This window comes from Manacus candei, unplaced genomic scaffold, assembly GCF_025592945.1.
Source record: "Manacus candei isolate 608988 ecotype Guabito, Panama unplaced genomic scaffold, ASM2559294v1 h1tg000019l, whole genome shotgun sequence".
Taxonomy (NCBI): Eukaryota; Metazoa; Chordata; class Aves; order Passeriformes; family Pipridae; genus Manacus; species Manacus candei.
In genome coordinates this window covers 5,926,191-5,940,667 of record NW_026138067.1, presented here as the reverse complement: position 1 = coordinate 5,940,667, position 14,477 = coordinate 5,926,191, and the positions used below count along the sequence as shown (strand labels likewise).

Genomic DNA, 14,477 nt, shown 5'->3' with positions numbered 1-14,477 from the left:
CAAATTCTTAAAGTTTCTGAACAGTCTTCACATTGTGATTTAAAATTTGTAATATTAAATTCAGTTTAGTTTACTTTCAATATGTAAATATTTGAAAATCAAGGTCAGGAATAACTGCTGATCACTCTTTTCAGATGTTTATTGAGATTAAAAAGCAGTGTACTCTTAAATCTGAACTATTAATGAATCTCAGTAAAGAATTCATCTTAATAATACAAGACTTTAGAAATTTTAATATAACTGTTTAAACAAAAAGTGTTTCTTAATGGCACTGTTAGTCGCTTCTCTTGCATTTTCTGATATTAAGACAAAAATAAACACAAAATTTGATGTCCAGCTGGCTTGTCCACTGACTTCAAACAAAAATATCTGTCAATTAAATAAAAAATTCAAATATTTCCAAAGTATGCTAGTATATGTTATAAGTAACTAGACTGATATAATCCCTATTAATAGGATATGACTATAGCCTAATCTGCATATCCAAAGTGAAGTAAGAGTTGTGCTAAATAGAGAACAGAAAATTAAAACTTCTTAATAATTTCTCACAACAGAGATGTGGAATCAAAATAAATATATATTTGTTTCTTTCACTCTGTATAATTCATTCTCATTCTTGTACTACTATTTCTGGAACTGCAAATACTAGTATCACACAAAACTGAGATCAAAATGTGAGCTAGAAATAACTTCATAACGTTTAAAGAGCACTGCATCATGAAAAAGAGGTGAATATAGGAAAAAGAGGTAAATACATTATTTCATGATAAAAATCAATAAATACTAGATAACTTTCTGGATGGCGTTTTTAAAATGTGGCAAATCAAACAATCAGAAGAGAGAAAAATCCAGAAAGAGGCCCTTACACTGGCAGACTCTGATCTGTATTGAAATGTCATTAATTTGCAGATGCCCCCCTGGTCTTCAAGAGCGATAATTTATTTTTCACTTTTCTCCTCTCTTTTGGGGAATAGACATCGTACCATGGTGCAATGCTCAAAACTGAAGAGCAAAGACAGGACTTGGCTTGCCTAGCAAGGATGCAATTAGTACTTTGCTAAGAACACATTTTCAGAATACTTGTGAAAACACGTCTAGTCTTTCAGAAAAATACAATTTTTTGAGCCTGCCAAGGACCCAGTAAAACTGCTCTAGGTAATTGAATATAAAATGTCTATCTTTAAATGTTGAGAATGACAAGATATTATTGCTATTTTCATGCATATGCTATATAATATGAGAATATTTTTATTACAAAGGTAGTTAGTTTAACCAAGAGAGTAGTTAGTTCCAAAGTTATTCATTACCAACCTTCAATCCAAGCATTGCTCCTGAATCTCTAGGCACACTTCCATCTTTTAGTCGCTTATTTAACAAAATCCGACCAATGAGACGATCTCCATCTTTGGATGGTTGCCAAGTTACTGGATGCTATCATATGGTGTTAATGGAAAATACAGTGAATAGGATTTTAATGAAAAATATTTCAGTAATACTTTTCATTTCCTGATATATTTTTCAAATGCCATGAAAGTATTATGATTACAACAATATTTAATGTAATAGGATGACATAAAACTGTGCTGCAAAATATTTATTTGAATATATAGTTCATTACAATGTATGCCTAATATTTAATAACATTATCTATTTTACTAAATCCAATTTGTGAATATTTAGAATGATCTTTGTATCTTGATTTTACAGATATAACTATACATAGTTATCTACACACAATGACAATCACACCTGAGTTCTGAGAAAAACAACTGTATAAGTCTAGTATAAGAGTAATACTGGAAAAGAAGTTTAACTCGAACCAAAACTTTGATGTAAAAAATTTCTTCTTTTTCCACTATTACAAACGTGTCAATTTTTATCTGACTGACAAACATATTTAGTGTCTTACATTCTCAGTAGTCGTATTTTAGAAAATTACAACATACACTAAAAGGCATAGTCATTACTTCATTTAAACATTCTGTTTCTTTCTTGGAATAATTACTTCACATGTGAAGCACAGCTACAGTGAACATTATTGTTCCGTTACTACATATGGGCACAGTTATACTTGTATATTGGCATAATTAATAATTTTTTGAGATTTTCTTCTGTGTAATCATAGTACTTTTTCACATAAAAACACTATTTCATGCTCTATTTCATGCAAAATTAGCAGGCACAGATAAATCTGCTCCCATTACAACTAATAACTCTAAAAAGATTTATCATAATCTCCACCAAACAGAAAGCAAAAATAAAATATACCAAAGCAGATGGCAAAGCTTTTAATTCTGCACAATACTGCACAAAAATCGCATGGCAACAAAACAAATGAACAACCATGACAGTGAAAGGGAAAAAAGAAAAACAACTTTTCTGTGCAGAGAGACCCAATTTTCTCCCTTTTTCACCTGGGCTTTAAACTATTAATTTAATTTCAGCCTCAGGAGTTTGAGCATAATAAATCAAATAAGCCAATTGGTAGAATCCTTATTGTTAATTACTTTATGCTTTAAGGTAATACCATGATATGCTATTTTGCAATGATAAGAACAACATTCCTTTATGCCTCTCAATTTTTTTTCTTAGGCTACCAAACAGTAAAAGCTGCAAGCATGCAAAGACTTTTCATTTGTTTTTCTTTTCTGCACCTTAAGAAATGCTATAATATCTCCAGAAACACCCTATCTTTTATTTTATGCACTATTTTAATGAGTGACAGAGAGCAAACAAAGACCAAATGAGCAGGTTAAAATGCAGGCTCCAAAATCTCAGTACCTTCTCACTATGGCTATGTTCCTCGTTTAGAGTTGTGCTACTACACGTATCTACCCCAGAGTCTTTTATCTGAGGCTCAGACCATTCCAAGTCCTCTTCCAAAGAGTGGCCACCAAAGCACACCATTTTCTTTTGCCTCTCGGATAAGGTGTTAGAATCCGACAAAACTGCCTGCTCACTAGTTTTTCTTTTTCCCTTTTGACTGTCCCCTATAGGTGTGGGATAAAAAAAGGATACAAAAAAGAAAACATGCAAAGGTGTAAATAAAACTAAGGAAATGTGAAATGATAAAGGAAACTAAATGGTAAGGCTCCACATGTCTCACCAAAGACATTGGGGAGGCCTCACTGCTATGCCAAGACGTATGGTCCAACCAGTTGTAATCCATGTCTCCTGTGAGAATCAGACAGACAAGATAGTGCAGTAAAGGAAAGGTGAAAGAAAGGACAGACAAAGACACAGTAAAACTGTAAAGATTTCTGATAATCCTATCTGATTCATAACCTCTTCCAGCTGGACTTGCAAAGGGCTTCCAAGAAAAAGTTAAAGCTCCAACAACAGAGTATATGGAATATGGAAAACATTGAGGAAGGAGAAAAGTTTGTGTGTGTCTATGTGTGCACAAAATTATGTGCAGTGTAAAGCATCATCGATTCAGAGTTTTTAACTATCCCTACAAAGTTACTTACAGTAAATTAAATGAAAAGGCAAATTGTATTGTATTTCTAAGGGGATATTCATAAGGGAAAGCATTTGAATATGGAATGAATTTTCATTACAATCTAAAGGAACCATTCTGTCTTAAGGAACGTATTTCTTTACTTTTCTAACACAAATTAGTATTTATTCTAATCACTTCATTAAAATACTTAAAGCAATGGCACTCTGCATTCGCTGTACAGCAGATGACGTTTCAAGGAAGGTTAAATGAAAAACAAATCTAGAAAATATATTTAGAATAAAAAGCATATTAATTTTGCTTTGTCTACTGGTTAAATATCAGGAAGAATTCTAGTATTGGGAATGTGTAGCGTTTTGACAAAATTAATAAATATTTTATAGAATCAGAATTTAACCTACATGGTAGATACATAGTAGAAAGAAAGGTTTGAAAAACAGTTTTAAATTAAAGGCCTAAATTAATGCTGCTGTCCATAGAATTGGGGAATGACTCGTATTTTAATAAAACATTCTCTTTCATGTAGATACTTTCAACTGTAAATTATGCCCACACATTTTGCATAATTAAACTTCTCTTTTTTTCCTCACCATTGTTACTACATGTTACATGAAAAATATTTTGTTACTATATGCTACAAAATATTTTTATAATACTGTATGCAGGAAACAAATGTTTAGTTTTCTATCAAATTTCATAACGAAAACAACACTAGAGCAAAGTAGCTCTGCTCTTTTAGTACAGACCACAAACAATATTTTTTTATTTCCATTACTTCAGATCCTACTTTGACATTACTCAACCTATTCCTTTGGAACTACACCACTGAGGTGGTGAAATGTAACTAACAAGTCTTTAGAAAAGTAAAATATAGTCCCCTGGAGGGATACATGTACCATAAAAAATATACTCTTTCTTCACTTGTTTTCTCCTAATATATAGACTTGCATATGCTATATGAAAAGAAAAAAAATCAAGTCTCATTCTCATTTTCATTTTAAAAAGGAAATATTCAGAATACAAAGGCTTTATTTTCAAAAAGACACTCTGAACACTTTGTCTCTTATGCGTAGCAGAAATATTCTAGTGTATAAAATAGCCTTTTCTTTCATAAAAACACTGTTAAAGTTACCTCATAAAATTATTTTGAAACCCTAATTCATTTATATTTTCTACGTAATACTTAGGTCTGCTGTAAATCTATTAACTATGCTTCTTGATTCTTGAAAGGAATTTTAAAGGAATTTAAAAATGGGAAATTCATAGCAAAACCTCTTTGCCATGCATGTTAACATCTTGACTGTATTATAGATAAAAGCATGGCTATCCTGCTAAAGGGGAAAGAAATATTCTTCTGAAAGCTAATAACATTTTGCTAAATGTACTTCTTCCGTGGAATTTCCAGTCTTACCTCTGCCTCCAGACATTGCTTCAGGGGTACTGAGTGAAATCATCAGTGAGTTTATGAAGATCTAGCTCTTCCTCATAAATATACATTTAGAGATAACCAGACGATAGCAAGAGTTCCAGTCTATGTATTCCCTATTTTACATATTACCTGGGGCCTTTAAACATTAGTCCCAGGCTCATCTTCTGATGTAACTGATTTCTGCTTATGCCAAGAGTCCTATCACACGGGTATTAATGTATGGTCCATCCACACACTATATGTGTTAAAGATTAGACACATTTAGCCCAGCACACCCAAGGCATTAACATATAGAGATTACTTATATTTTTAAAAATTCAGTTATTTTGCAAAAACATTTACTCTTCATCAAATGATAAGCCCTAACCTAAACCCACACAGAGGAAGACTCGCAAAGTTGAACCTCCCACTTCTTGCTCTAACATTTTCCTTTCTCTTTTTCAATCAATATGCAGAAAGCTCTTTGTTTTTATTTTAGTTGTGTCTCATTTAGTGTGAGTAAATACTAATTATTTGGTATCTATAAAATGAAAATTAAATGAAAATAAGTAACAACTCTATCCAAAGACTTTTGGTTTTATCTGTATTATTTTCTCTATTACAATATGTAGTTCATATGTTTCCAAAAAATTGTCCTAGAAATTAGAAATTACAAAGTCCTTGTAGATCTTACAGATTTTGCCCTTAACACTGCATTAAGTGATCTAAATGACAGGCCTAAATAGTACAAAAGTTAATAAAGGATGGCTGGATGGAAGCCCTGTAGCTTAATACATTTCTATGAGAGGTATGTATGGTTTAGTATAACCACACCTTTTGAGTTACAATGAATGGCTTGATAAAATCCCTGGACATAAATTTTTCAGTACAAGTCTGTTAAATATTAAAATCTCGTCTAGGTAAGTGATTTTTGAAATCCTGTTCTTCTTCTTGTTTGCCTACAAGAAAAATTGTTAAACCAAAATCTTTCTGTAACAAAGACACGGTAGTTTTAATTGTGAGTACCAGAGAATGCACTTGCTGCTCTCTTAGATATTTCTCTTCCACAGTAGAAGATGCCTTATTATTAAGAATATGTACATTTAGGTTATGAAGCAGTAATCACCCAGGAAAAAAATACCACCTCCCTGATAAACTATATAAGTTATAATATCAAAGCCATCTTTCATGAAAAAGGAACTAATATATTACTAAGCAAGATACAGTCTGAGACAATGTCATTATAAAAGCATTCAGATGCTTCATGAGTCCAGGAGTGCAGCTGGATATCAGAAAGGACATATGTGAGATCTGCTCTTATTAATGTCAATGAGCTCTATTTGTATGTGGAAAGTTTGCATGAACAAATCAGGTTGGGAGAAAAATCACATCAGTGGCCTAGCTGTTCTGTATAAATGGTGTTAAGCTGAAACCTTTGTAAGCTTACTGATGTTTGGTTTGTTTTACTTATTTTCTTTAGACAAAACCAAACAGGCAGAGGAAAATATTTTCCTCTATATCCAGGAACCCACAGCAATGGGACCTTCCTATAGCAATGGGAACTTGAAATGTCAGTGTATATTTTAAAAGAATTTCAGTTAATTTCTGTTTCCCCTATATTTTAATGGTTTGGGTTTGGGTTTTTTTTCCTTCTTAGAATGGTTTTCCCACACAGAAATATGGTAATTGAGCATCTTTCATAAGACATTAAGGAATTTGCATGTAATCTACATGGTATGTGTCTACTCTTTGAGTGTTGTCTAAGTTCATGATCAAGTTCAAACCCATTTTCCAAATAGTTTAGACATAAACCACTAAATTTAATTGGCTATTCTACATATACAGTCATTTTGATGCTCTAGGGTGTTCAAAATCTTCACATAGGATATAAGAATGACCCAAGCCCTTTCTAACTAACCTTAGTAAACTGAAAACATCATCTTGCTTTGAACCAAATAAACCAAAAACCTTTTCTCAAGTTCAAATCTCACTGCCAAAAAAAACCAGGTCATATAACTTTAAATTCTTCAACCTGAGAAGTCTTACCTGACTGCATATTGTATACTGAACACATGCTACATACTGGTTAATTGAGCCAATGATGGTACACACATGTCATTACTCAAAACTACAAACAATTTAACCTTGCAAATGAGTTAATACATTTCCCCTCAAAGCTAATTTTCAGCATAAGACTAGAGTGAGCTGAGCACATTCCTGTCTCTTCATCCTCCTCTTAACTGAAAGGCTCCCAGTGCAGCCCTGTACCAGAAGGGCTCTGGAGAGAAGTAAAAAGTGGACTACAGTTATTGAAGAACTTTCATTTAAGCAGGTTACTTTTTGTGCTTGCAGTACTATCCATCTAAACTGCCACACAGTGGGTGACTCCAAAGAGGAGCTACACAGCCAGAATTGCCTGGAGGTGATTATGTGAGAGCTTAAACAATTGCTTTGTCAGCTCTGGACACTTCAGGGACATGCTAGCTTTTGGTGCAGGAACAAATGCAAAGCTGTCTGGTGCATGTAAAGTATAGAAATATTTTTCAACACAGTCACTAATGCAGTTTGAGCACTGATAACAAAAAGAAGCATCTTCTTGCAGGTCTTATAGCAGGCTTTGAAAATTCCTATCATGTGTTTCAACATTTCTTATTGGGAAATAATTATTCCCCTGAATTTGTCAACTTTCAACATGGAACAGCCTAAGAAAATATCCGAAGGATCTGGTCCTACCAAAACAAAAAAAAGAGAAGCTGTTCTTTATGTAAAGGATATGAAATACAGTCTTGACTTTTAATATGTGCAATACAGAGGAATGCAGCAATTAGGAGGAAAATGTATCAATCTTCACTAGTGATAAGGAAACTGTAGAGCATTCTCTGATGTTTGTACTTAGCCCTGACTATGTAAATCAGTAGCAACAATGCTAGGAGTTGTACGTAAAGGCCTGCATAGCCTTACTACAAGGGGCAGGGAAGTCTCAGGGCAACCAGGTAACTAAATGCAAAAGATCTGGGAGGTCTTTTGTCAGATCTCCAAGAAAGCAGACTATGACCTGCAAGTGAGATTCAGTGCTGCAGTGTTTAAGAGAAGTCAAAGATGGAGTAGTGCAATCATGCTTCTATACAGGATCTTGACAGCCATAAGCACTAAGAAAATCACTGTGCACAGTTTAGCAGAGACTTCTGATGTGGAGCTTAGAATACCTAGCAGATTGTTGTAATAAGCAGGAAAGTGTCCCTCACCTGAAAAGTAGAGACACCCACAATCACCTCAGGTAGTTTTGGATTTCTATATCTAAACCAGTTACTCTTGTCTCCATTCATCAGGTCTACTTTATATATCCACTTTAGGCCTGACCTGAATTCAAGAAGTGTATTCAAGACGTGCATTCAATGACTGTAAAATATGTCAACATTATTAGCTTGGGTGTAGATCCCGAGTTTGTGGGTGTTTATATTTAATCAGGTGGAATCCCAGCTCTCATATATGAATCTGCAGATTTATAGGACCCCTACACATGATAAAGGGTCTAAGAGCAATTTTTTGTGATCTTGCATAACTGCCCTTGTTAATGGTGAACATCCATAAACACTTGAATTTCTAATGGCCAAGAAAGAAAGAAATAAAAGACAATCTACAGACTTGGAAGAATATTGTGAATAGGAGAGTGCTGCATCCCACAAGGCACGTGAGAGAATAGACTGGGGGAGGCAGGAGCACAAAACAATGCATACCCATGTGGAAAGAATGATGACATTGGGAGCATGCTGGCACTGAACAGAGATATTGCTACCAAAGAAACATCTCTGGTCCACATGGGTTATTCAATAAGAATTTTAAAATATCTTGAATTTTTTTTTTTGTAAGTGATATTGTTTAGGGGAAAACATTACTAAAATTGAAGATCCTGGTTTACCTTCAAAAAGTATATAACCTTGCTTTCAACTACTACAGGTACTGCTTAAGAGAAAACACATTATTCTTAACAGAAAGGCTAATCTAATGTAAAGGGGGAAAGGGTTGCAGCTTGTCTAGTTCTTTCTGGTTCTCTTTCTGGGCCTGAGACTTAGGATCACTATTAATAGAAGAATATTTACTGGAAGTATTTTTTGAAGTATGTTTTGCTGGAAGGATTTAAATTGCAGGAAAGACTTTCTTCAAAATTACATTTTCTAAAACAAAATTAGGCTCAGTCTGTTAGTCAAATATATTTTGATAAATGTCTTTCCTTGGAATAAATTGAAAGAAAGCATATCAATATGGCAAATATATTTGTATGATAAATTGTCCACTTCCTATAGAAAGTTATTGGAGTAATTTCTTAATGGAAGCCAACACTCACCAGACTCCCACTGGAAGGGATGTTTTCAGTCACTGCATAGTGCACAAAATAAATGACCTTATACACTTACAACCATGTCTCTCATATGATACCTGGAGTGTGACCCTGTATGCCACAACACAGCCTCTATCGTGTGAGCCAGCACAAAAACTCACACTCAACCACCAAGAAAATGGACTGGTACTGTTAAGAATTTATGGGAAACAGCCAGAAATTTTATACTGGCGTCCCAGTTGTTATCTTATTCAAGTTTTTCAGATTTATACACGTTTGTCATTTATTCCCTGCTACTCTATTTCTAGTAAGATTAGGAAAATCTGGAACAAACTAAGCATGATATCCTATGGATTTCTCTCTTGTGTGACTGTCTTTAAGATTTTGCCTTAGGAAGATGTTAGTAATTTGCCTTAGGTCAAATTACTTTTGACCTTACTTGTAGCATTTTCACTTTTTTACTTCCTTCTTTCAGCAGGAACTTTTGAGCCTAGGCCTGAAAAAGGAAATTCTTTCAGGAGAATACAAAAGAAAACAATACTGGAAAGCTTAGATAAGACTATTTCTGGATCATGCCCAGTAGTAAGTAATCAAAAGCAATTTACTACTCTTTTATTATTATTTTTACAATATGCCCTTTTCTTTTCTTTTTCTTCCCTATTCACATCTGCAAAGACGATATATATGCTTGTGGGCTGATCTCACATATCTTCCCTGCTTATCTGTAATAACCATGCATCCCTTCACCTTAGGGTTGCAACCAACAGCCTCGTGCAAGTTCTTTACCATCTCAGGCTTGGAACCAGCATCAGCAATACCAGATTGTCTACATCTGAATGAGGGACCCATTAAAGAGACAAGCACTACTAGTAATGCAGGGGAGAATAAAACCTGTTAATCTTATTAAAGAATCCCATATCTGGCCCTTGTTTCAACAGCTCAGTTTTATATAACACTGAGATGATATTCTCGTCAATTAAAACCAGACAGCCCAGGTAGGGGCAGTGCTCAGTGAACACATCTCTTTTCATAGATTAATCTACCAAAAGTTAATGAGTTCTTGGATCTAATGAATACAGGAATTAATTGGCGTCTGGAAGGTGAGAAAAAACCCTACATTTCCACAGTCATTGACTCAGAAAAATGAGTCACCTTGGAAAACCACTGCTAAGGAAGCACAGAAGATCCAGTGATTCTATGATGTGTTGGAGCTGTTGCACAACTAGGAACCAATCTGCACATGCAAAATTAATTCCTTTCTCAAACTTTGAAAATAGTCCAGGCAAATTCAACTGTCTTGCTGCCAACAGCAAGGTAACAGTAAAACCTGACAAATCAGTTGGAAAGGAGCCTTATAGCCTCCTGGAAGTGAACATGGCTCGTAACTGGAGCACTATGGAAATTTGTGAGAAATAGCTCACAGTTTAGGAAACAGGTTTGGGTCTTGTGTGCTCATGGTACCTATCACCATCAGACTTTTCATTACCATTTTATATATACCCACCGAAATAGGCTTGGTTAAATAAGTAGCTTCAGGGAAACTCTATTTAGCATTAGTACACATATTTGATTATGCAGTTCACTTTGTGCTGGCTTACTCTATACTCAGTTTTTGCACAGATATATACATTTTTTACATCCTGAAGTTGTGACTTTGCCAAAATGACTATCAGAGTACCTCCAACAAGGCTGGCAACTGGAAGTCTCAGGGCCAAAGGATTTAATGGACACATACTGAATCCTGAATGTGAACATATTTCTATTTGGACAGACATATGAGCCCTCTGCCTTTGAGGGGCAGTGTTTAACCAGGTGCATTTAAACTCCTTTTAGAAATCAACATTTGCTGACAGGGAGTCTATAGTAATGCTTTCTACATGCATAGTTCCTTCTAATATTTATTAGCAACAGAAAAAAGAAATCAACAAAAAACGCCTGAAAAAAAACTTATATTGTGTACTTATTTACTTTCAAGCTTTACTGTTTTGATGTCAACACTAATTATTACAGAAAATAACCATAAGCTACCTTGAATTAGAGTAACTTAATTACTAAGTAAGCCTCAAATTTGCAAAATGAAGACAATGGGAAACCATGAAATACAGCAAAGGAAGGGTTTCTTCATGAGGTATGATGTCAAATTCACAAATGTGGACATAAACTCAACATGTCAGTTGTACTCATGATAGAGCTGTCTTAATTTCATCAAGAGAACAATCAATCATAAGAAAAGCTGAAATAGTGAACATGTCAGGAAAGAAAATCTTCTTAGCTTAGTTTTAAAGAAACATATTTATTCATAATAGTTTTCTATATTTTATTGCCAAAGTCATGTAGACCTAATCCTAATGAAAGGAGACATTACTAACATAGAGATGTCTCCTATCAGAGACACACCATTATCTAGAATCAATTTCCATCATCAGCCCAACAGCCATCCACATATTATGACTGAGGATTGGCCAGCTGTTCAATTGATCACATCTTTTTCTTTTCTCTCCACTAATTCCACTCAGGGTCACTGACATCTTGCTACCAAAAATTGATATTAACAAGTACTAATCTTGTGATTTTTCAGTATGAAATAACCAATATATAAAAACTGTATCTGTTTTTCTAATTGAATAGTTCAACAACAACGATAATAATAAATTTTTAAAAAATTAAATTTTCAAGTGAAACAATCTTGTAAAATAGTCAAAACAATATCTAACCTGATCTAACATTTCACATGTGGAATACCAATAACTTTCTGATTGTCTAAACAAGTGTAATTTTTAACCTGCTACTTTCTCAAATCTAAACTGCAGGAAACACAACGTACATTCATTTCACTGTTAAAATGATATGATTTGATTTAAGAAGCAAGAGTTTAATCACAGCAGTAAATCCAAAGTATCATCTGTCCCTGGCAGCACACATGCCATAAATGGTCTAAAAACATGCTGTGCATCTGCTGATTCAATAAGCTGTAGTGGCAGCAAAAAAAAAAGTGCAAGAGGGTTTTTCATCACCTTGACACTGCAATAAAAGCCTTTGTAAACTAGTAATTGGATCATTAATTACTGATCTCCCCTTTAGTAGTCACAATGAAGACAGCAATTCGGTATATGTAAAAACACCTGTTGTTTTGAGTTTGGTTACATGTCATTTTTGTAAAACCATCTTCTCTGAAGGAAATACCTCTTTAAAGAGGAACAGAAAACCTACAAATAGAATTCCAGTGGATTGCAGAAGTAACAATCATAATTAACTGTCTAATTTGGTTTCATATCTTCTATGCACGGGCTTGACAGTATGATACTATGTAATCAAATTAGTTCAGAGCAATGACCTGTTACACCTGGTTAACAGTTTAAAGAACAGATGTACAAAACCAAAATACCAATGACCATGGTTGTTTTTTAAGACACCTTAACACCATCAAGGTTATTCTGCTCATGTATATGTTTAAATGTACATGCAGGAAAATTCCCACACGTGTTACATTAAGAGGAAGGTTAGGATGCAAAATTAAATACTAAAAAGTAAGGATGATTGAGACTAAGCTTACCATGAAGCATTCATTTAGTCCCTATAAAATGTATTAATGTGTAATCTTTCATAATATGATGGTAAAGCCCCCGATCCCCACAATCATCTTCTATGCATGTAGAAAAAGATTAAATAAGTAACTAATCAATATCTTTGTTTCTTTAGTTAATGACCCCTTTCATTAGTTATTGAAGAAAGTCTAAATGCAGATCTAAATGCAAAATTATTTATCTCCTTAGAATATTTCTCTGGTGCTCTGAGCATGTTGTGCAGGAGTCAGGGTTAAATTCAAGGAATTGTTCTTTGTGGACTGTCCACATAACGAAATTAAGGAAATGCTATAATTACCCTCTTAAAATGAGCTACTGACATACAGACATAGCATCAAACACTGTGAAATGTTACAAACAATTTTCAGTGCCAAACTTTAGAAATACAGGACTTGATTTTTCTTTAATAACTTCTAGCATTGTAGTTCTGCCTTTTCCTAGCTCTGTTATACTCATTCTTAGATGACAAGAATTCATAAAAATCTACTCATCAAATAAACATTAAATTTTATTATATGATTAAAGCAAAGCAAGCAAACCAAAAAATCATCTTCCCAACATCCATCTAGGACTGCTCATGTCTGTGTATACAAGCTGGATGGAAACTTCCTTTGAACAAAAATTGTCTAAGGATGTTCTTCAAAATGAACCAATATGGTCAAAATGAACCAATATGGTCAAAATGAACCAATATGGTTAATAAAATGTTGTGCAGATATAAGAGTAAGATTGTTAAAGTAATATATATAGAGAGATATACAAAATTAACATTAAAAAATTAATTTTGAACCCTAATGATAAAAAGTAGATTTCTTAACTGTAATTTTCAGTGTCTTCATTATTTCAAAAGAATATGGAACAATGGAAGAGGCTCCACAGAAAAATAGTTGATGTTAGCTCTGTAATTATTTCATTTTGCTGAATACATAAAGATGCACGTTGCTCAGGGACCTTTTCACAATCAACAAGAACTACACTCATAATTATAGCCTTCATGGTAGTTGAAGCTGCAATAAAAGTTACATAAGGGATTTAATCTTAGCATCCTGTTTTTATACGATCACAATTGCCCAAAAATATATCTCCTGAGGCTAAATATTTCCAGAATGAGTTTAAGCAAAAGGTCACTGTTTTCCCCTACTTTTCAAGGAAAATTCCCTCACATCTTATACTTGCTCATCTTTAAGTTTCTGGGAAGTTGTGGTGAGAGGAGAAAAAAAGTCATAATACTTAATGCCTGCAAAACCAGCAGAGAATTCCACCCCATAAATTGGATCAGGTCCTAAATTATGAAGGTTCTCATTGTACAAAGCAGTCCTTCAGCCAGCGTAACTTGTGTGGCTCACATCAAAAGAAATTTTCAGAAGCAAACAAACTGTGCAGCAGAGCCTGGACCACTCTTCTCCAGGTAGAAGAGCTACATTCATAGAATAGAAGTTGAACATTTGTAATGTAAACACAGAGACTATACCGCTCCCAATGAGGCCAGTAACTTATTCTTGTTACAAATGTATCGAGGATAACAAAGCAAAATGTTTCAAAATCCATCAAGTGACTTCAGATAGAATTGTGTAAGACACTTGTGGAGCAGCCATTTTTACACCATCCTCTTCTCCCTTGCTCCCTTTCTCATTTCCTTAGGTGTGCACCTTCCCTGACAATATAATTTATCCAGATTACCACAAT

At 34.1% G+C, this 14,477-nt stretch overlaps 1 protein-coding gene across 39 annotated transcripts in view; it reads right to left on the bottom strand.

The window, feature by feature from the left end:
• The window catches only part of RIMS2 (regulating synaptic membrane exocytosis 2), a 449,774-nt gene that overhangs the window by 214,476 nt on the left and 220,821 nt on the right, over nucleotides 1-14,477 (bottom strand). For 20 of the 39 annotated variants that reach the window (XM_051785115.1, XM_051785116.1, XM_051785117.1 and 17 more), the window contains 2 exons: nucleotides 2,782-2,990; nucleotides 1,312-1,431 (listed from right to left, as the gene is read on the bottom strand). In XM_051785115.1, the coding sequence (XP_051641075.1) occupies nucleotides 1,312-1,431; nucleotides 2,782-2,990 (329 nt within the window). Of the gene's footprint in view, nucleotides 1-1,311; nucleotides 1,432-2,781; nucleotides 2,991-3,106; nucleotides 3,175-14,477 lie in introns of all 39 variants that reach the window. The other 19 variants (XM_051785125.1, XM_051785127.1, XM_051785135.1 and 16 more) reach the window with 1 other exon arrangement.